The sequence below is a fragment of the Sciurus vulgaris genome, assembly GCF_902686455.1.
Source record: "Sciurus vulgaris genome assembly, chromosome: 13".
NCBI lineage: Eukaryota > Metazoa > Chordata > Mammalia > Rodentia > Sciuridae > Sciurus > Sciurus vulgaris.
This window is the reverse complement of record NC_136474.1, coordinates 16,442,855-16,463,914: the sequence shown is the minus strand read 5'-3', so window position 1 is coordinate 16,463,914 and position 21,060 is coordinate 16,442,855. Positions and strand designations below refer to the sequence as shown.

The following is a 21,060-nucleotide window of genomic DNA, read 5'->3' as shown; positions in this document are numbered from 1 at the left end:
GTTGGGATGAAGATAGATCAGACACATCCGGGCAGAACTGGAGACCCATGCTGTCCGTAGCTCTTGAGACAGGGTGGCAGCTGGCCTGTCCCTCTCCTCTCCTGAGCAGCAGCAGCAAGCATGTCTGCTCCGCACTTCCTCCATGGCAATGGTCTTTTCTGCTCTCCTTCAGCCATGGCTGGGCTATTGTAGGCAGAGAGGGGGGTGAACAGGACAGTTCCAGGTAGCTGTGTGCTGGTGGGCGGGTTGGAAGGAGGGCAGGTGCATGCCCAGCAGAACAACCCAAGTCCAAGAAAGCAGGACCCAGAGTCTGCAGCTCCCTGGCATCACTGTCTGTCCATCCTCTGACATTTAGTGAAAGAATTGGAGGAGGGAAGGAGACCAAACTCCTGTTCTTGATGGCCTCCTGGTGACATAGTTTCCTCAGACTTGAAATAATCTGTGCGTGAGAATCGTTAGACCAGATGGAGAAGAGGGAGCTTGAGAAGGAACAGATTTTGGTGGGATGGAGAAAAACAGATGAGCAGATGGACCCAAGAAAGCTTTCCCTTTCCTTCTTCATTTTCAAGAACAGATAATTGCACAGATCATGGGGCCTCTGAGCTGGGCTCCAGAACTCCGGGTGATAGCGACTTGTGCATGTCACCAGAGCTCCCCCTTGACAAGTACAGCAGGAGGCAGGAGGGTCAAATGTTTGCCTTGTTACTTGCAAGGATGCCGTCAAGACTTGAGGGGAGACATGGCTTCCAGGGAAGCACACGTGAACACCTTAACTCTATCTGGAAGATTCTCTTGCTAAGAAAAGCAGCTTCACTGTGCTTTTGTGATTTGATGCCCAACCTGGGAGCACTCCAGTCCTCATGAGGGGTCTCACTGACCCTGGAAATCTCTTTTTAAAGACCAACAGCAAAGGGTGCTGTGAGAAATAGCTGCTCACAGCTGGGGCAAGAAGGGAGCTTGGCTTGAACATCAAGATCCCTGTTGCTGCTCTTTGAGCAGAGTTCCCCTGCGCCCTAGCCTGCAAGGGCTAAAACAGGTTGTGGAGGTAGAGGGAGACTCAATGAGATTCTGAAGTATTTGGAAAGAAAGAAATGTAAGTGGACAGTCCACACGTGGGAGAACAGGCAGAGTCCACAGCCTGGGGACATCTGAAGCATTCTGTGAGGAGTCCACCTGCACTCTCATTCTGTCTGCCTGCAGTTACGACTTTCTTACCTGGTTTATCTGTGACTTTGATGGCAGCCCCAGTCTCCCCCTTGGACTATCCTCTCCTTGGCCATCGAGAAATCCATGTAATCAGACTTGGAGGTTCTCAGCTAGCTCAGCCCTGCAGGTGATTCTGTCTTGCCATTTTCCACCCTGCCATAGTCCTACCTGGGCATTCTCAGGTACTGTTGTTTTGCTGTGGCACATGGCATTGTTGTTGGTCTCCAGTACCCGGGCAGGTGGTCTACGTGTAAAACTGAAGCCTTGTCTGCAGACCTAGGCCAAGCACGCTTCCTGGGGACAGCACTGCTTCTCCCTCACTTGGTCTTTTCCATTTTGAATACATAGAAACCATAGAAACGTATGATATTTTCTGGGCATGTATCCAGTGACCGCTTCACAATGGTGACTTACAGTGAGGCTAGGAGGCAGGGAGGTTAACCGACTTGCTAAGATCAGAACCAGGAAGTGGCGGCCTTTCCTCTGGTGAGCCACTTATTTAAAATGAATTTGTGAGAATTTCATGTTGGTTTTAGATAAACGTGCACATAGGCAAAGGTTAGGGATCATGGGTTACTGTTTCAACTTGCAAACCACAAATCCATCTCCTTAAGTAAGCAGAAGGCCCTGGTCCCTTCATAAACAAGTGGCAGTGCGCCTGCCTGTGGCCTCCTGGGCAGCCTGCAGTGGTGCCGCGTGAGCACTAGGTGGCGAACGCTCAGTGCCACAAGAGACCAGCAGGACAGGAGGGGGAGTCGGCCTGGGCGCCATGCTTCCTTCAGGGTGGTCCAGGAAACTGCAGAGGCAGAGCACATTTTCTTTCTTGCGCAAAATGCTTCCCAAAGCAGTTCACGTGCCGTGTGCTTCGAAGATGTTCCCTGAAGAGCCTGGCCCACCGGCGTGTGGCCGCCACTGCAGAATACCTGTTTTATAACCCAGAGGTGTTTCTATCAGGTGTAAACTCATGCTTTGAGCTCTGGCCAAGAAGATATGGAACCTGGACCCCCACCGGAGGCCACAGGAGACCAGCCTCTGCAGATGTCAATCATCAAAACCTACCACAAAAGTACTCTAGGAATAAATTAGGTATCCTTCATCATTTGGGTTGAAGCTAACTTTTTTCTTCCATAACACTCTTTTCTTCCTAAATAATTAAAGCTGTCAAATTCACAGTGCATTGACTGGGTGATGTCATTTAGTCCAGCATGACAGTTGCTACTGGCTTCCCCAATAATAATCTTAAATTATTGTGTACTCATTACTAAATAAGCAGGACCCCCAAAACAGCAAGCCAAACCTGCCTTTGAGGCACTTGTAGGCCGCTGAGGAGGTCAGACCAGGGCACGCTTAAATAAAACTGGCCACATAGCTGGGCCGAGTTTTCACTAGGGCGCTCTGTAGGTATTTTTGAATATCCATGAAACTTATTCATCTTTCAGGATCATAAGGGCTTATTACAGAAAATGTGGGGCACAAAGGGGCCGAGGAGGAAATGAAGCTTCCCATGTCCCTATCCAGAGAGCCACCTGCATGCCAGTTGTTCTTTTCTCCTAACCCAAAGAAGGACGCCCGTGTTCTGCGTACCAGCCGCTGCACGGCATCTGCCTGACAACAGCAAGTTGTTGCCGAAGTGCCTGTAGTTTCACCTTCTCTGGTCTGTCCCTTTCACAGCCTCAAGCAGCCTGCCATCCTGCCGTATTCAGAATCGTTGATGAGATGTTCAGGTAAATATGATGCTGTTTCTGCCAGCAGTTGATCTAAAAATGCTCAACCTCCAAGCACGGATAAAAACCTGCAGTTGTCTGGCGATACCAGGGGAAATGTGAGTTTCTGACTCCTTTTCTGGCCAGGCTTTTTGGTAATTGAAGGTAAAAATCCAAAGTCAACGTGTATTTAAAAGCCTGTGTCTAAGAATTAAGATAACTTTCTTTTCTGTAACCTTTCTAAATTTTAAAAGCAGAGTGGACTGGCGTTTGATCATGAAAGGTCCTGGTGGCTTCTCAGCTTGGAATGGAGAGGTGCAGTTCCCGCCCCCGCCACAGGAGGGCCGGCTGCGCTTTGTAAAAGGCTTTAGAGCAGGGAAGCCAGCAAGCAAGAGGAAATAAAGCCGTGCCTGAGAGAACTTTCCTGAGGGCAGAGTAGGCCAGGAGTGTTGTCTTCTAACACGTGAATTTTTATTTTACAAAAATGCGAGTCCCCCGAGAGAGGCATTGGGTTTTAGAGGGCCAGGGGTGGCGGTGGTGGCACACTGGGCTGGTTATGGCACACAGTCTGGGGTCCTGAGACCAGGCCCCCACCCAGGGTATTTCCAGCTTCTGGCAAATGCTGGGCAGCAGGGCACCGCCCCTGCCTCTGCCCCACTGGCCTCACGCACAGCGGTGGCTCTAGGGAAAAGGATTTGACAACCACGAGTACCTCACCCCTTGGTCGTCTTGAAACATGCCAGCTCTGAGCTGGATGACCCAGAAATAAGGCGGCAGAGTCCCCTAGTGTGAAGCAGGCCAAGTGGCAGGGTTCTGCTTTGTTTTTTTTTTTTTTTTTTTTTAGCTTAAGCAAAAAGTTAATCGTATGAAAATGCAGGGAAACAAACCAGGTGCACCTGGATCCTCCAGCCATTTTGCTGGGGATTTGCCTGAGCCATCTGGCCCTTCGGGTCAGCTCTGTTGCTGCTTATGGAAGCAAAATGTCTGCTGATGTCGCATGTCAGGGCCAGTGGTGCACAGAGCCCGCGACCCTCGCCAGGGTTGTGCCGCGCTCAGTGATTCTCAAACAGAGAGAGCTTGCACCATGCACTTTTAAAGAAAATACTTGGAGAGAGCAGCAGAGCTCTCCTGCCTTCACACGGGGACTGGAGTCTGATGCCCGGTGCTGAGGCTCCAGCCAGGACGGTCCGCTCTCGCCTGTGTTGCAGTTCAGGGCCACAGGTTTGCACGTCACTCACTCAGTGTATCGATCATGTCGCATTGTGCAGGTGCGCACTCCTGGAAACGGATGGAGCCCCAGAAGTCCTAGCTGCCCTTCAGGTGTTTACACGGTGCTTCCTGGAAGCTCTGGAAAAAGAAAACAAGCAGGTTTGTTACACTGTGTTACAGAGAAAAAGAGGCTGTTCACAGTATTTGGCTACTTACCTGAAAGGAATGCTTTTATTTTCAAAAATTTTTGGTTCATTTGTTGGTTGTGGTGCTGGGGACCAAACCCCAGCCCCTACATGTGCTGGCTACACCCTCAGCCCTGTTTTCAGACTTTTTTTTTTCCAGTGGTGGTACGGCGCCCCTCTCGCTGAGATTCATGTCCAGCCTTCTGTTTTTATTTCATTGGGAGCCACGGTCTCAGCAGGTTGCCCTAAGGGGTCTGCCCGAAGCTGCCTCGAATTCGATCCTCGTTCCCCGGCCTCTCGAGGGGTTGGGATCACAGGCACACACCACCACATCTGGTGTTTTCAGAAATTGTGATGGACTTTTGCTCATGAAGAAAGCTTCCAAATAAACGCCCCAGCAAAGGTGAAGCCGTTTTAGCTGGAAATAAGTCAAGGTAGTTTCTTGGCCTGGTCCTCTGGTGCCTGGAGCTTGTCTGTGGCTGTTAGTGCCCACGCGCCAACAGGGGGACCTGGAGGAAGAAACCCAGTCCCACGTTCACGCTTCGTCCCTCTTGCCGCGTCCGACCCTCAGCCAGTAAGAGGCATCCTGCAGTCCAGCTGGGCAGGGCCACGTAGGAAGGGACCACTTCTTACAGAGCAGCCCTGGATGTTCTTCATGGTGGTGACTTCGTCCTGTCAGAGGCTGGGGCAGGCCGTCGTGTGACTGTGAAGGAGAACAGAATGGCAGTGACCAGGAGGTGTGCAGGTGCCGTCGGCGAGCCAGGGGCCCCAGCGTTCGAGGGCTGCCAAGGCATGTCCAGTGCAGGCCTGTGTGGAACGGGGCTCTTTATCCCAGAGAGCTTCCTCCGCCGACGCCGTGACGGGCCCTGGTGCCTCGTGGTGCAGACCTGGCTGCTCACGGTGGTGTGTGGCCTCTCGGGAAGGATGGCAGGGCGCCTCTGTGCTGCCTGCAGTTGGATTTATGAGGGCAGAGCTGGGGTGCTTGGCCGTGCAGGAACCCCCAGGCTGTGGCAGATGTTCCTTCTTTCTAGGGCATCAGTGAATGTTTACGACTTACTTTCCCCGTGCTCTTCCCTGGGAAGGAAGCTGGGCTGCAGCAAACAGCATTATCAGTGGCACCCAGCCTGGAATTTGGGAGGGGAGCTCCCCAGAGAGGCACTGACTTTCACAATTATTTTGAAGTGTAACTATAAACATCTTTCCTTCTCCCTTGGACATTCTTTATATTCCCAGTTAGGAATTGACCTCCAGCAGATTGGCCCTTGGCCTCCTGGGACATATGCAGGTTGGGGCAGAGGACCTGGCAAGAGTAGTTTTGCTCTGCAGCAGTAGTGACTCTGCTGTTCCCAGGGTGCTCCAGGCCTCCTGGCATTGGGCACTGTGCTCTGGACTGGAGTCGTTGTTGCTTTTAATTTAGAACAGTATCCTGCCCAGGCCGCAGGGTCTAGGGGTGTGGGGGCCACACACTGGCCACCAGAAGAAGGAAATAGATGGAACCAAAGATGGACCTAAGACCAAACATATCAAGAGAACATTAGCTTCAAAAAGTAAGTGAGAATTAACTAAGTGTTTTAATAAAAAGGCAGAGATGTCAGATCATATTAAAAACAAAAAAAAAGTAACATTGTTCTCCGCTTACTCATCTTGACTATAAAGACAAAGGTAGGTTATAAGTAGAAGGAAGGAAACAGATGTGCTGTGCACACAGCAGGCTCAGGGGGGTATCTGTCAGCACAGACTAGGGGCTCACCCAAGAAGGAGGGACATTTCCTGATGACTGAATGGTTGGTTCATCATCAGAAATACCAAATATCAGTGCCTAATAACAGTTTCAAAACACATGAAGGAAAAACTAATCAAAGTAAAAGAAGAAATAGACAGACTCATAGTCACACATCAAATACTCGTGAATACATTTAACAGAGACACACAGCCCCCAGCTGAGAACTGCACAGCATTGCCGGAAAACCCCACACCTGCTTGGATGAGTGAAGAGAGAAGCCGCTCAGAGCCCCAGCGCCCCTCTCCCCAGCTGGCCAGTTACTTCAGGGCAGTCCCAGTGCATTAGCAGGTTTGTAGGATGGAAATCGAAGCTGAATCCAAACTCACGTGGGAATGCAAAGGACCTGCAGCAGCCAGGGCGATTTTGCAAAGCAAAATCAGAAGATTCACGCTCTCCGATCGAGACTTAAAGCCACGGTGATGGAGACTGCAAGTTACTGGCTAAAGGACCGGCCCATGTGCCTGTGGGGTCAGTTGATTTGTGACAGAGACACTGGGCAGCTCAGCAGGGTGAGGAGAGTCATTAACAAATGGTGGGGATAGCTGAATGTCCACTCGTGTTGGGGCAAGCAAGAACTTCCTAGAATGAATGCAGAACAGCAGCAGTGACCGTTCCAGGCCAGTGGGGCAGCCAGACTTCGTGGGACTTTCAGCAGCTGTTCTTTGACAGATTGCAGTAAGAGCAAGAGCAAGCCGGCCACCAGCTGGGAGGTGTTTGCAGAACCCACTTCCAACACAACTGGCCAGGAATGTGAAGAGTGTGCTCAGCTTCCTTAGAAACAGCCCAGTTCTTAGAAATGGACCAGAGACTCTGGGTGTGGTAGCACATGCCTATAATCCCAGTGGCTCCGGAGGCTGAGGCAGGAGGATCGCAAGTTCAAAGCCAGCCTCAGCAAAAGCAAGGCTGTAAGCAACTCGGTGAGACCCTGTCTCTAAATAAAACACAAAATAGGGCTCAGGATGTGGCTCAGCGATCAATCCCCAGTACCAAAAGAAATGGACTGAAGACTTAAAAGATACATATAAACTGGCAGTGAGTACATGGAAACTCTTAGGTGTCATTGGTCACCAGGAAAAGCATGCATGAGCTGATGTCTCATGCCACTAGAAAGGCTAAAATCAATAAGCTGGGCAATACCCAACATTAGTGAGATGTGGAGCAACTAGAAAGTTCCCCTGTTGCTGGGGGTGTGAACCAGCACCCACCCTGACCAGTGACCCCTCTCCTGCAGGACTTGCCCAGCAAATGGAAACACCTGCCCACACTGGTGAAGATACAGATGTTGCTGGCAGCTTTGTTCATAATAGCCCCAAACTGGAGAGAACCCCGTGCTCGTTGGTGGGAAAGTGTGACTGGTCTGTGGCATATTCACATGGTGGCTGCTCAGAGCAACCAAGGAGGAGTGGACAACTTCGGCAGTGACATGGGTGACCTCAGAAAAAGCACACTGGGCCAACACAGCCAGACCCGAAGGAGCACGCAGGCTGCGGCTTCGTCTACCTGAAACTCAAGAACCAGCAGAACTAAGCTCCTGTGAAATCACACCACTGGTCTCCTGGGAGTGGTGGCGGGAGTCGGGCGCTGGCGAGGGCGTGTTGACGGCGTGTTTGTGACGCGCACTTACACGTTGCAGACTCACAGCCTGTGCACCGCAGGCTCTCCAGGTCCCAGCACTGGCTGGATTGACTGCTGTGCCTCTGGGGTGGGTGGCTGTAGCTTGGTGGCCTGCAGGGTGTGTGAGCACACGGGAGGGCGGGGCTGTGGCTTGGGGTGGAGCGCCTGCCTGGCACGTGTGAGGCACTGGGTTCCATCCTCAGCACCACATAGAAATAAATAAACAAAATAAAGGTATTGTATCCATCTACAACTAAAAAATTTTTTTAAAACCACATGGAAATATGGAGCCTCTCCCAGCTGCTCTCACTGCATTGGGAGATTTTTTAAAAATTCTTTTGGTACCAGGAATTGAACCCAGGAGTGCTTAACCACTGAGCCCCATCCCCAGCCCTTTTATATATTTTATTTAGAGACAGAGTCTTTCTGAGTTGCTTTAGGGCTTTGCTAAGTTGCTGGGGCTGGATTTGAACTTGCCATCCTCCTGCCTCAGCCTCCTGAGCCTCTAGGGTTACAGGCGTGAGCTTCCACATGCAGCTGAACTGGAATATTTATGTGTGTAATTGGGTTCGTGCGAGAAAAAGAGCTCAGATAAGATTTCAAGAGCATGACTTTGTTTTTCTCAAGTCCCAGAAAGTGAGTTTAAAAAGGTTCATTATTCTGAATAATATTTATAAGGTTATTGGAAGCATATTTTCTTTACTGAAGTTCAAGAAAATGTCTGACCATGTTAGTACAGCAGGTCTCTCGGGGCAGAGAGGACAGGACTGTTTTCCTCCTGCCCATCAAGTCCTGATGTCTGTGCTGTTCTTCCATTTGACCTGCTGCAGCTGAAGTTTGCGTTCAAGGCCTACCTTCCTTACGCCCCTCCGCCTCTTGCCACGGTGCTGTTGCAACTTCCCGCCGGTGAGTGCCCTTGCCCAGACCAGGGCGACCTCTGGGGAAGACCTCTGGCCAGCGGTGAGCCTGCCTCCAGTCCCTCCCCGTGACACCATGGGGACAGGCGTGGTGTCCAAGCCCTCAGGCTCCCGGTCTTACCTGCGGGTTTCCGCATGAGAATCTGCTTTACTTCCTGGTTATGATCACCTACCAAAGATGGGGAAAGAAGAAAGGAGAGAGGCCTCCGGCCCTCTGCGAGGGTCTGCTCCAGACCCATGGGCTCCCACCCAGAGGGTGGGGGTTGCTGAAGAGCAGACACAGCGAAGGGCGAGGCCAGGGCCATCCAGGAACTTCCCCTCCCAGGGCCAGGGCTGGACAGCGTTCGGTGCCATGCTGACCTGGCACCACAGCCACCTCCTGCCAGCCACCGCCTGCGTTGGACATGCCAGCTCAGGTTCAGGGAGCATGGCCAACACCCAGGCGAGGGCCGCCTGGGCTGGCAGGGACCCGTGGTGCCCGGGAGGGCTCCTCTGACCCAGGAAGCCGGGAGGGGGCGCGGGCCGTCTCCCGTCCCCCGCACCCTTCCTTTCTCCTGGGCCCAGGTGGGACAGTCGAAGGTGCTGGGGTGTGGCTCCGTGGCTGCGGGCTTAGCTTCCATGCTGGAGGCCCGGGTCCCATCTGCAGCACCATGGCGAAGGGGTCTCCTGGAGGAAGGTGGGCATGCAGCTTCAGAGCGTTTTACAAAACCCAACTTCCTCTTCCTTGTTTAGGACCCATCTGGCACTTTCCTAGGTGTTGGGGGCGGGTGGTCCCAGCGGGATCTCCGGGTGAAACTTAAGGTGTGGGAACCACACAGGAGGCTTTGATCAACCAGACCCAGGTCAGGAATGCGCTGTCCTGGGTGCACCTCGCAGCGGGGTCAGGTGGACTCAGCCGAGGTCAGCCCTCTCGGAACCCCACTAAGCCCCCGAAGACAGATGAGGGTTGTCCCTGTTCACGTGGAAACTGTGACCAAAGGCCAGGCGGGTGGTGGGCAGGGACTCCACCTGTCTGCCCTGTCGCTCGGTGACTGTCCTAGATGTCTACCCCCAAATAAACAGTTGACTTCAAGCAGAAGTGCAGAAGCTCCTATGCAGGATCCGGAACACTCCTTTGTATGTTGCTTTTAGAAGGAAAAAATGTCCTATTCATATTCATTGGAAAGGTATCTCATGTCCACCACGGGTCTCTGGGGCACAAGAGATGGTCACTTCCAAGCCCTAGCTAGGAGCCATAGGAGAGGGATGATAAACACCTAAACCACTAATAAAAAAAAAAAAGAAAGAAAGAAAGAAAGAAAAATGCCCAGAAGCTGTGAGTTGAAGGTCACGGAGCTCCATGGAGGGCAGGCGGGTGCCCATGCCGTCCGTGGCATCCTGGAGACCGGCCTCAGTGCTCTCTGTTGTCCTAGGTGCCCTGTCACACTTGTCACTCAGACCTTGACAAGAATGTAGGTAACACGTGAGGAGACATCTTAAGGTCACAGAAGCCAGAGAAGCGAACTCAGAAACCTTTGTTTGTACCAAGCCCATGTGTTTTTTTCTCGTCTTTTCTTCTATGTAAACCAACAATCTTATACCAAATTTCATCACGAGCATAGAAAACCATGGAGCAATCCATTCCTGAGTCCTCGTGGTGGTTTTAGTACAGGCTCTGCATATATTGAACTCTCAAGCTAGTGGTGGTGGAGCGGAGGTCGGGAGGTAGAAAGGAGAGACCCTGGCCGCGGGGCTGCTTCTGCACCCTGTACCTGCTTCCCTGTGACCTCACCAAAGACACTTTCACGTTTGGCCCTGGGGACGCTGACAGGTATTTCCTTCCCAGGCTGACAAGCTCCCGGCTGGGAGAGCGGGGCTTGGTCCATGAACCAGACGAGAACAGACATCCCAGACTCCTGCAGGCCTGGCCCAGGTCCCTCTGACTTCCTTTCTGCTCCCACAGATCTCCCGCAAGGATGCTGGCTCCAGCCTCTGCAGCACATTTCCCAGCTGCTCAGAGAAGCGGTTGAAGCCCAGGCTCATGGGTGAGTCCACCGGCAGGTGTTTCCCTCCGTCCTCTCATTCCCTTTGAGCAGGGCACAGATGGACGCTCTCTGGACTCTCCTCAGACAGGCCACACTACTGTCTGCTGAGAAGTGAGGGTGCAGGAAGCTGTGCAGGTGGGTAGGTCAGGATGCACACAGGGTGCAGGTCAGGATGGACAGGCGGAGGGCAGGTCAGGATGGACGGACGGAGGGCAGCTTTGCCCTCCTGCGCCCCAGCCACCTAGACAACCCAGCCCAGCCAATGCCGCTGAGACTGGATGAGGTGCTCTCCTCCCAGGGACGCGGGTGTAGGGCTGAGCTGCCCCCTCTCTCCCTCGTCCTCCGCTGTTCTGCAAGGTCAGCTTCATAACATTCACTCCTATGTTCTCGGAGAGGGCTTGGACACAGCGGCCAGGGAGGCAAGGACTGTGCTTAGAGCTCAGGGGTCCTGTGTGTGAGAAGGAGCCCAGGCCAGGTCCATGGGAACCAACTACTGAGAAGCCTGGAGCATTCCTGTCCCAGCCAGGCCCCGTCCAGAAGGAAAGTCCCCCCACACACTGACCTCAGGCCCGCCCTCCCCGTTGTCTGCAGGGGAGGCGCTCACCGGCCGAGACTGTCCCTGTGCTGGAGGAGAGCCCAGCCTTCACCCACAGCGGGCACCAGGCCCTGTGTGACACGGGGGTAGCTTGCAAGAAGCTTTAGCTTCCCGGCACTGAGATCCGTGTGGAAGGAAGGAAGACGGTACAGGGCTCATGGAAATTCCCCATTGCTGAAATGTGGATCAGAACCGTGGTCTCACTGGAAAGGAAGCGGGACGTGTTTCCACCAATGTCCCACCTCCTGCCCCTGCCTCCCGAAGGGTGCTTTCCATCTGGACCCCTTTCCTGCCCTGATGCTGCCCAGGGCCACTGTTGTGGCTGGGATGCACACTGCACAGCATCCCAGCTGTGCAGGCCAGGTGGAAGGCCGTGAGGCGCTCTGCTGAGTCCCATCCTGCTGTCCTGCCGTCACCAGCCCAGGTCTTCCTTTCTCAAATTTGAACTCATTTAAGGAATCTGGATGTGAAGTCTTAATGTCTGATGTCCTCAGAACACCGGGGTTTGTTTTGGCTTTGGTGCTGAGCATTGTACCCAGGGGTGTTTAACCACCGAGCCACACCCCCAGGCCTTTTATATATTTTATTTAGGGAGGATCTCGCTGAATTTCTGAGACTGGCCTTGAACTTTAGATCCTCCTGCCTCAGCCTCCCAAGCCACTGGAATTACAGGTGTGACCACCGTACCTGGCACACTTGGAATTTTGAGAGGTGTCCCTTTAGACGCTTTCTGTTGGGTTCAGAGTGGCACTCTGACAGGTTGAGTCTAACTTGCATTCTTTGCAGGTCATAATGGAGTGAATAAGCACAGTTTAAGCCAGCCACTCACAAACATTAAAGCAGCCATGCACAGTGGCGCATACCTATAATCTCTGCAACTCAGGGTACGAAGGCAGGAGGATCACAAGTTCCAGGCCAGCCCAAGCACCTTAGTGAGACCCTGTCTCAAGAAAAACAATAAAGCACAGAGCGCCCCTGGGTTCAGCATAGCCAAAGGAAAAGAGAAGCAGCTGCCCGCTGCCCCGCCCCGGCTCTGTTGCAGGTCCCACCAAGGGCCTCTGGAGAGCTGGTTCCTGCTCGCCCACTTTGGAGGATGGGCTGACATGGCAGCTGAGCAGTTGCTGAGGTCGGAGGCGGACCCCCCTGCGGCCCTGCTGTGGCTCCTGGCCTTCTACTACAGCCCACGGGAGGGAGGCCCTCAGAGAGCACGGACCATGGTAGGTGCGGCCCGCTGCTCGGGCTGGCTGTGGAGCTGAGGGCAGCTGGGAGAGCACCTTCAGCACAGCTCTGGGCCTGGGGTGATGTCCACCTGGGCGGCAGGTGGGTGTGGCTGGGTGTGTGGTCAGATGCTGCCCATCAGTCAGGGCCTCTCCGTTCTCCTTCAGGGGCCTCTACCCTGGGGTTGCTTGATCTGTCCTCCTGTGGCCAGCTCTGCCCTCCTTCGCCTGTCTGCTGGGGGCCACAGGGAGGCTGGTCTGCTTCCTCCCGACTCACCGCTTTCTGGGATCAGTCAACACATCTTCACATTGTGGCTTTGTCCAGAACTCTTGCGAAAGTTGTCACCTGATACTAACCACTTTACTTTTGGAAAAGGACTTGGTCATTCCTAAATAACAGGGCAGCTGAGTACAGGACTGGTGACGGTGGGGGAGACAGTGGAGTGTGGCAGTTACAGGAGGCCAGGCCTTGACGGAAGCGTTGGCACCTCCCTGCAACCCTAGTCCGCGGGCTCCGAGGCTCGGCTGCCAGAGCCGCTGCTGCATTGGTGATCACAGGGACGGGGCTTGGTCGTGGCGAGCACTGCTCCTGTTTGCTCTGGTCCTTCTGTTGTTTGGAAGAAGCAGACCAGTACAGAGGTCTGTGTGTTTTATTTATTTAGAGGATTGCATGGCAGGGGAAGGAAAGTTTTGGATTTTAAAAAGTTGAAGTTTGAGGATAATTTCTTTTGGATCAAAATTAAACATTTAAAAGAAATTATCCTGATCCACATCTGATTAAAAAGGATTGCTATCTGATTAAAAAGAAAACCTTCTATTTCTTCCTTTTTAAAGCTCACATTAAACTAATTAAGGGAAATCCTAGTTTGTTTCTCATCATCTTATATTTAGCAGTAATACTTAAGACATATGAAGCACTCATGATCTCTGAATACGCATTTCGTATTTAGTTTTGTGTGAACTAAGTTGGTACGTATCTGTTACATTTCCTAGGGACCGTAGATACTGACAGAGATTCACTTTTCAAGTACAAAGACCTGAATTTTCCAGTTAAGATTTAACTTCTAGAAAGTTCTACATTGGCACAGCTTGCTACTGGTTTACTTGGTTTGGGAGTTTTGCTGTTTCTTTAAGTAGAACCTGTGCAGCTTCTTTCTTGCTATGCTCAGGCCTCTTGGATAGAAGCAGGAACTCCTTGGGAGTAGGAGGTGCCGCGTGCCCTCGGCTTTGTGGCTGCCCCATCGGAGGCTGACACCAGGGCTTCGCGCTGGCTGTGCGGGGCTGCTGCCCCCTAGGATGGCACCATGAGGGAGCTCTCCTGGGTTGACCCACACCTCTCGCATCCTGAGTTCTGTGAGCTTTGACCCCGTGTGGTCCACAGGTCACTTGAGAAGCAGGGCCTGAGCTGCGTGGTCAGGCGGGGCTTGGTGGCACCTCTGCCTCTGCTGCTGTCCCCAAGGCACGGGAACGTGGGGTGGGCACAGTGCCTGTGCCAGCACCTGCCCATCCCAAAGACCACCTTCTCTGCCATCCAGCGTCCGTCTCCCTTGCTGACAGGACCGGATCGTGACGACCCGACACATCCGTCACTGTTTCCGTCAGCCTTTGGCCGGGGTTCGCACCCCCTCACCTGTTGTTCCACCACTAGGGAGTGTCCTTGGGCAGCCAATGTGCGCTGGTATGTGACGGTGGTCATGGAGGGTGTCCAGAAGGGTCTGTCCCAGCATCGTCTGTAACTGCCGACTGGAAGGGGCCTCGACTCTGCCTAAGTGATTGCAGTGGCCCTGGCCACGGCCACCTGTCCCCGGAAAAGCCGCATCGTCAGGCCACACGTCCTGTGGATGCGGTCAGCTGCTCGCAGGGCCCTGGGTGGTGTGAGTGATGTGTCCCCATGCACAGAGGAAAGACGGGAGGGACACAGACCTCAGGAACCGTGACACTCTGGATGGTGGAGTTATAGATCATTTTATTATTTTTCCTTTTCTCTTTTCAGATTTCCCATAGTATATAGTAAGTTTTTGTAATGTTGACTAAGAAATAATAGTTTAAGAGCTTACATCTTTCACTTGAAAACCTTAAAAGTACTTAAAGTATCAGCAGGTTGTGTAGAAAATTCTGGACACAAAGGCATGAGGCCAGTCGGTCTAGGCAGAGCAGAGGGGCTGCAGGCACACTGGACATGGACAGAAGGGCAGAGCCAGCCAAGGAGAGGGGGTGTGAAGTCTCAGCCTCCCGCACCCGCAGCCCTGAGTAGGTGCCTCCAGCCAAGGGCAGGGCAGGGCTGCCGGGGCAGAGGCCCGTGGGAAGAGCCCGCAGCGCTGCTTCTCACGGCCTGGCTCGGGGTCGTGGCGCTGACCCCAGGCAGCACCGAGGCCGGCCGTGGCTTCCAGGGAACCAGCCCTCATGGCAGAGCGGCCATGGGAATCCTGGGACAGCCTGGCAGCTCCTTCAGAACTGGGCTGGCAGGGTGGAGTTCCACGCGGCCTTTCAGACCCATGATGCCCGGTCCCCGCATTGTTCCCAGGTCCCGACTCCGCGTGCCTTTCTCTAGCAGCGTCTCAGCATGAAACGAGCGTTTTCATGCAAAAGCAGCACAGACTTGGAACAATCACCATTACTATGTGGACTGCGCACTCGCGACCTCTGCCCGAGCCTTCACCCTGTAGGCGCAGGCTGTCCCAGTGTCGGGACCAAGCCACTGTGCCGTGCGGGGTGTGTGTGTGACTGTGATTGTGACACTGACTCTGTGTGACCGTGTGTGTGCGCATGTCCCCAGGCAGCGGCAGTGGGCTCTGGGCGCCCTGGCTCGGGCGTCTGGGTCTCCCGGTGCACAAAGCCCTCCTTCACTCTGCTGAGGACTTTCCTCCGCTTCCGCCCCCGGTGTGGCGGGCAGGCCACAGCGTGGAGAAGCCTGGTGCCGTCTGTCCCGCGGCCCATGCGCCTGGCCCGGCAGATCCCCTGCCCTCCTGGGCGCTGGCCTCGCCTCCCTGGAGGCCGCTGACCTCCACCTCGCCCTCACTCTCCAGGTGCAGGTGGGGGCCATGCTCCACCGCCTCCGGCAGCTGTCAGCACGCGGCCGCCTCTTGGCCAGGGATCTGCAGGCTGCCACAGGGGAGCGCAGCCCGGCCGACCCCAGCACACCTGCGTGCGGCCCGCTCGTCAGGCGCCTCCTCCTCGGCTTCCTGCTCGGGACTCCTGAGGGCCGCACCATTGCCCGGGAAGCCGTGGCCTCTGTAAGTCTCCCAGTTCCCTTTGTGCTCCAGGGGTCAGTGGGCGCATCTTCTGAGGTCCGGGGCCACAGTGGCGCCGGGCAGCCCCGAGGTGGATGACGGTCGGGTGAGCGGGAGGAGGCCAGCGGAGGCGGCCGGCCTGCAGGCAGGGCGCGGGCAGGGCCGCAGACTGGGCCCTGCGGGAGCTGGTCTGCGGCCTCCCGCCGCTCTTCCAGGGCGGCGAGCAGCCACGGGCTTCCCTTAAGGACTCGGTTCGCCGCCTAGAACTGCTTCCCCAGGCCCAGGCGGCGGGAGGAGCCGCAGGAGCCTGGGGCCACTGGAGTGCGCCCGGCAGGCCGCGGATGAGGCCGCGAGCCTTGACTGACCCAGGGGCTCGGCACCGCGAGAAGACAGCCTGCCGGACCTGGCCCACATCGAGGACACCTGTGCACCAAAGGGCGCGGCCAGGAGGCCCACGGCCGTCCTCGGGTGGGAGGAGGTGTTAGAACATGTCCGCTAAGGGCTCGCTGCGCCGTGGCAAGATGACCGAACCCAAAAGGGCGAAGGCCTCGACCAGCCAGTGCTGCAGAGACGTCGGGGTGGCCAGCAAGTATCGGAAAGGTCAGCAGCACTGGTCATGAGGGACACTGGCGCCGAACCGCGGCGAGATTCCCTGCTCCACTGCCGTGGCTGACCAGCGGTCAGAGCTGGCGTTGCGGATCAAGACGCCAGGCCTCTCCTTCTCCCCTTGGCGGGGTTAAAATGGTCCAGCCCCTGTGGAAGGGGTTTTGGCGGCACCTCAGAAAGCTAGCCAGAACTGCCCGGGACAGGCACCCCCACTCCTGTGCGCGTACCCACGGAACTGAGTGGCATCCTCAGCAGCCACAGGCGGAGCGGAGCCACCAGCAGACCCAGGGACGAGCCCACGGAGCCCCGAGTGGGGTGGAATATTACCTGACCTGAAAAGGAGGTCCTGGCCTGAGGCAGTAACAAGGTGGACCTCGAAGGTGCAGTGTGAGAGAAATAAGCCATGTACAGGGAGGACTCCGTGTGACCAGGGCACGAGGTGCCTAGATGGAGCTCAGGGAGACAGGAAGCAGAACAGGGGGTGCTAGGGGCTGGGGCGGGTGGAGCCAAGGTCGGTGTTTCACGGGTGGGCCTCAGTTTGGGATGGAGTCCTGGGGTGCTGACGGCTCGGTCCTGCGACATCGTGGCCGTGTTCCACCCCACCGAGTTGTGGAAGCAAAGTGGCCGGGTTTGGCCCTGCGTATTTCGCCATGATTCTCTGACACTCAAGGGTGGGGCGCGGGGGTGTGGCTGGTGGAGTGCCCCCCCCCCTGCCCTGGGCGTGGCCCTGGGGCCTGGAGTCTCGCTTCTACCTTTCTTTTTGGCTCTGGGGATTGAACCAAGGATGCTTTTATTTATTTTGTTTTGGGACAGGGTCACTCAGTTGCCCAGCCTGCATGGAACTTGTGGCCCTCTTGTCCCAGCCTCCTGAGTAGGTGGGGTCACAGTGGGCACAACCAGGCCCAGCTTGCCTTCACTTACCAATGCGCAGCTCCGTGAGTTTTCACGAGTCCAGGTGGACTGCCCAGGGCCCCCGAGCCTCTCCAGGCCAGCCCTGGAGGCTGGTGTGAGCGCGGGCAGGGCCCGTACGCCCAGGGAGACCACCCCCTGCAGGGCCAGTGGTCGTCCGCCCCTGCGCTCCCGCGTGCTGAGGGCCCAGGAGTCTGGCCGTCGTGGCACAGGGACACACAGGAGTCCACTCTGTCTCACAAGGTGCACCCGCCAGGGCACAGAGGAGCCTTCAGGGCGCAGGTTTGCACCATCTCAGCCTCGAGCGGAATCTGAACCATAAACCCACAGAGAAGGCTGGTCCCAGGAGCGGACGGGGGTCAGCTGCAGCTGCAGTGGCCAGGGGCGGGTCTCCGAGGTCCCTGGCAGTACAGGCAGGGGAGAGGGCGCACTTGCTGAGAGCAGATCTTCTGTACTCACCACACACACACAACACACACACACCACACCACACACACCCACATACCACACCACACCACACACACCACACCACACACACACCATACACCACACCACACACACACCACACACACGCACATACCACACCACACACACCACACCACACACACACCACACCAAACCACACACCACACCACACACACACACCACACACAAACACTACACACACACAGCACCACACATCACACATTACATCACACACACACACCACACACACTACACACACCACACACACCACATGCGTCAGTGGCTCCTTCCCTGCTGTGACCCGGGAGCCACAGCAGCAGTTGGAGGAGGACGGTGGTTTTCTGTGCCTGGGCTGCTGACTCCGTGGGCCCAGGCGAGGCAGCTGGGGACATGTCCCCAGGAAGCAGAGAGCTGCCCAGCAAGGACAGTGCAGCCCGCAGGCTCGCCCAGGACCCCCTCCCGCGGCCACACCGCAGTCGGCCGCCGTGGGGACTCGTGGCTGGTGGGCCAGGTGGGGAGGCCACCTCGCCTCAGCGCTGCACGGCCCAGGAGCCTGCAGGGACCCTCAGCCTGAAGCACGCCATCCAGGCCGTCAGGTGCACCTCGCCACCCGAGAGCTGCAGGCGCCACGTGACCCTTCTACTACCAGCCTGGCCTCCGCCTGGCGGGAGCAGAAGCAGCTGCCCTCCAGCCCCTCCAGGGGCACGTCGCCGTCGCCGTCACCGTCACCGTCACTGGTGTGTCCTGCAGGCGCGGCACCTCTGGATGCAATATCGTAGGGCAAATGGCACTTTCTCCTCTTGGTCTTCCTTCCCAGCACCGATGGCCCCGGTCTGACATGGGAACATCAGATGAGCCCAAACGGGGACATTAACCACCACTCCTCGGCTGTGTGGCTCAAGGTCATCCACACAGGAAGAGTCCAAGTGTCGCGGCCAGGGAGCCCAGGACAGGTGGTGCCAGGTCTGAGGGCGTCCCAGCTGGGACTTTGGGACGTCAGAGAATGACCACCACCGCAGTGGCTCGCATGGCCGAGGGCGTGCTGTGACAGCGTACTGTGCCACGCGGCCGACAGGAGGGACAGTGGCGTGACGGGCACTCGGCGCTGCCTTTGCAGCCACACTGAACCTAAAACCATTCTGAGGTCATTTTTAAAAAGCTGACCCCTGGCACTTCTGAATCCTGAAGGTGTTGGTATTTTTGTCCCTTGACCTCTTGCGCGTGCCCACCACACCTGTGGACGGAGCCTCAGCCCTGCTGCTGGGACAGCAGCCACTCTGTGTCCCCCGGCCCTCGGCCCAGTCCTGCACCCTGCAGGGAAGCTGCCCGCTGGGGCCTGCGTGGCTGCTGGGAGACACCAGCCCTCCGCCTCCATGTCCAGCTGCCTTGGTCTGGGCGGGAGGGCGCCCTCAGCAGGGGCTGCTGGGTAGCTGGACACTCCTACCTTCCGCCCGCGCCACGAGGCTGGTTCCCAGTCACGCAGGGCAGTCCGGCCTCAGTTCATGCTGCTGGCCTGCCTGGGGCTGCAGGAGCGCGGAAAGCCCCAGAGCCTAGCTGCCAAGTCCCCAAGTCAGCTCCACTGCGGGGAGGACAGAGCGGAAGTCCCTACGGGGACAGCGGGACCGGCTTCCTAGCCGTGGGTGCTCCAGTGCGCGTCTCGGGTGCTGCCCTGGGGCGATGTCCTGGCCTGTCTGAATGACCTTCCAGCCTGGCTAACAAGGTTCTGCAGGCTCCTCACCTCCCACAGGACCCCGGGCAGGGCTGGAGCAGGGTGGCTTGGGGAGACGGCCCTGCTCCAGCAGCTTGGTGGCCCTCATGCAGGGGGGGCACCAAGACCTGGGGCAAGTGTCTCAGAAGGTCAAGCCTGGGCCAAGAACCCCAGGGCCCTGACTGGCACGCTGGGAGACACGGCCTCCTCTGAGCCCGAGTTGCTGCTTCTGCTCGGAGCCTGGGGTGGAGAGGAGGTCGCAGGGAGGCACGGCTCTGGGTCGCCCACCCCGAGAAGAGGGTCGGCGGTGGGACAGCGGAGTCTGCTGGCAGCACTGTAACTTGCTCTCCCGTTGCAGATGGCCCACACCCAGGACAGGACCCGGGAGGTGATTGGCGTCCTTGACCAGACCTTGTCCAGGTGGGGTCGTCTTGGGGTCGAAGCCCCCAGCGCAGGAGCGCTCACCCGGGCTCTCCTCGAGGAGCTGCGAGCTCAAGTCCAGTGAGGGGGCAGACCCGTGGACCGTGTGGCTGCAGTCTGCCCAGGCCAGGCCCGCAGCTGAGGTGCAGCCACCTTGGGGTGAGCGGGACCAGAGTGCAGATGAGGAGCTGTGAGCGTGTCCCCGCTCAGCCCCCCGCTCCTGCTTGTGACGGCCAGGGGCCTGCAGGGTTCTCTGCACCTGCAGCCCAGGACAGCAGCCAGAGAGCTGAGGCAGAGACCTCACAGGACAGATTCTGTTCCTTCCCTGACACCTGTCGAGCAGGGACACATGACTGGTTTCTGAATGATTCCCAATCTTTAGGCCCCAACTAGGACAGCCAACCCCGCAGTCTGAAGGGGAGCCCTCTCCCAGATTGCTTCTCAGGACCTGGGCAGCTGTGCCTGGTACTCCTTTGTAGGCTTGGGGACCCGAGGTAAAGGCACAGAGTCTTGCGTCCTTAGATCCTTCCTCTGTTCATCAGGCCCTGCAAGTCTTGCCCCAGGACCCCTGACTGGCCGGGCGGAAGCATGGAGTGTGATGGGATCGGCCAGTGCTGAGCAGCACCCAGCTGGGGAGAGCTAGGCCAGGCCCCGAGTCTGGGCTCCGTGTCCCTCCTGCCTCCACCACAGGGCTCCTGCTGCTGTAGCAAGGGCCCCCACGGCCCTGGACAGAGCAGGCGAGGTGGCGTCACTCCATGAGGACTGGAACTTCCCCGTGGAACCAGCGGCCAAGTCACGTTCCCGTGTCAGCGGGGGACTTGTTCCGCCTCTGCCTTGCCCAACCCCTGGCTCTGCTGTGGGGTGTGGAGTGACTCGGCTCCTCTTTCGTCCTTCCTGATCTGTGATATCTCTGAATCTCAGTCCTACTTGAAGCATGGGTAAGGGTCTGTGGAATCAGAAGGTCGCCTTCCGGAAAATTCCTCGCGCTGCTAACTGAGCCGTGCACAGAGATGGAAGATTCCAGGCCCTGGGGCCTGGGCCTTTGTGCTGAGGAACGTGGTGTGATCATGGCCACTGTCTCATGGGAACCTCCTCGACTTGCAGGGTTGGCGGGAGCCATGCGCCCCTGCAGCTGGGCCTCTCCTACGCTGACCCGGAGCAGGGCCTGGGGTCGCGCCATGGGAACGGGGATCCGCCCCGGGGACCTGAGAAGAGGCTGGGTTTGGTGGCAGCGCATGACCCCAGCCCCAAGCCCCAGGCAGCGGAGCC

General features: G+C 56.6%; 1 protein-coding gene across 1 annotated transcript in view; it reads left to right on the top strand.

Moving 5' to 3' along the window:
• Nucleotides 1-19,876, top strand: part of FANCC (FA complementation group C) — a gene marked incomplete at its 3' end in the record, with an annotated part of 195,878 nt that extends 176,002 nt beyond the window's left edge. Inside the window, exons 9-15 of the mRNA XM_079108857.1 lie at nt 2,878-2,930; nt 4,178-4,277; nt 8,531-8,606; nt 10,560-10,641; nt 12,279-12,453; nt 15,480-15,686; nt 19,730-19,876. Of these exons, the coding sequence (XP_078964983.1) occupies nt 2,878-2,930; nt 4,178-4,277; nt 8,531-8,606; nt 10,560-10,641; nt 12,279-12,453; nt 15,480-15,686; nt 19,730-19,876 (840 nt within the window). The remainder of the gene's footprint in view (nt 1-2,877; nt 2,931-4,177; nt 4,278-8,530; nt 8,607-10,559; nt 10,642-12,278; nt 12,454-15,479; nt 15,687-19,729) is intronic.
• Between the last annotated feature and the right edge of the window lie 1,184 nt (nt 19,877-21,060).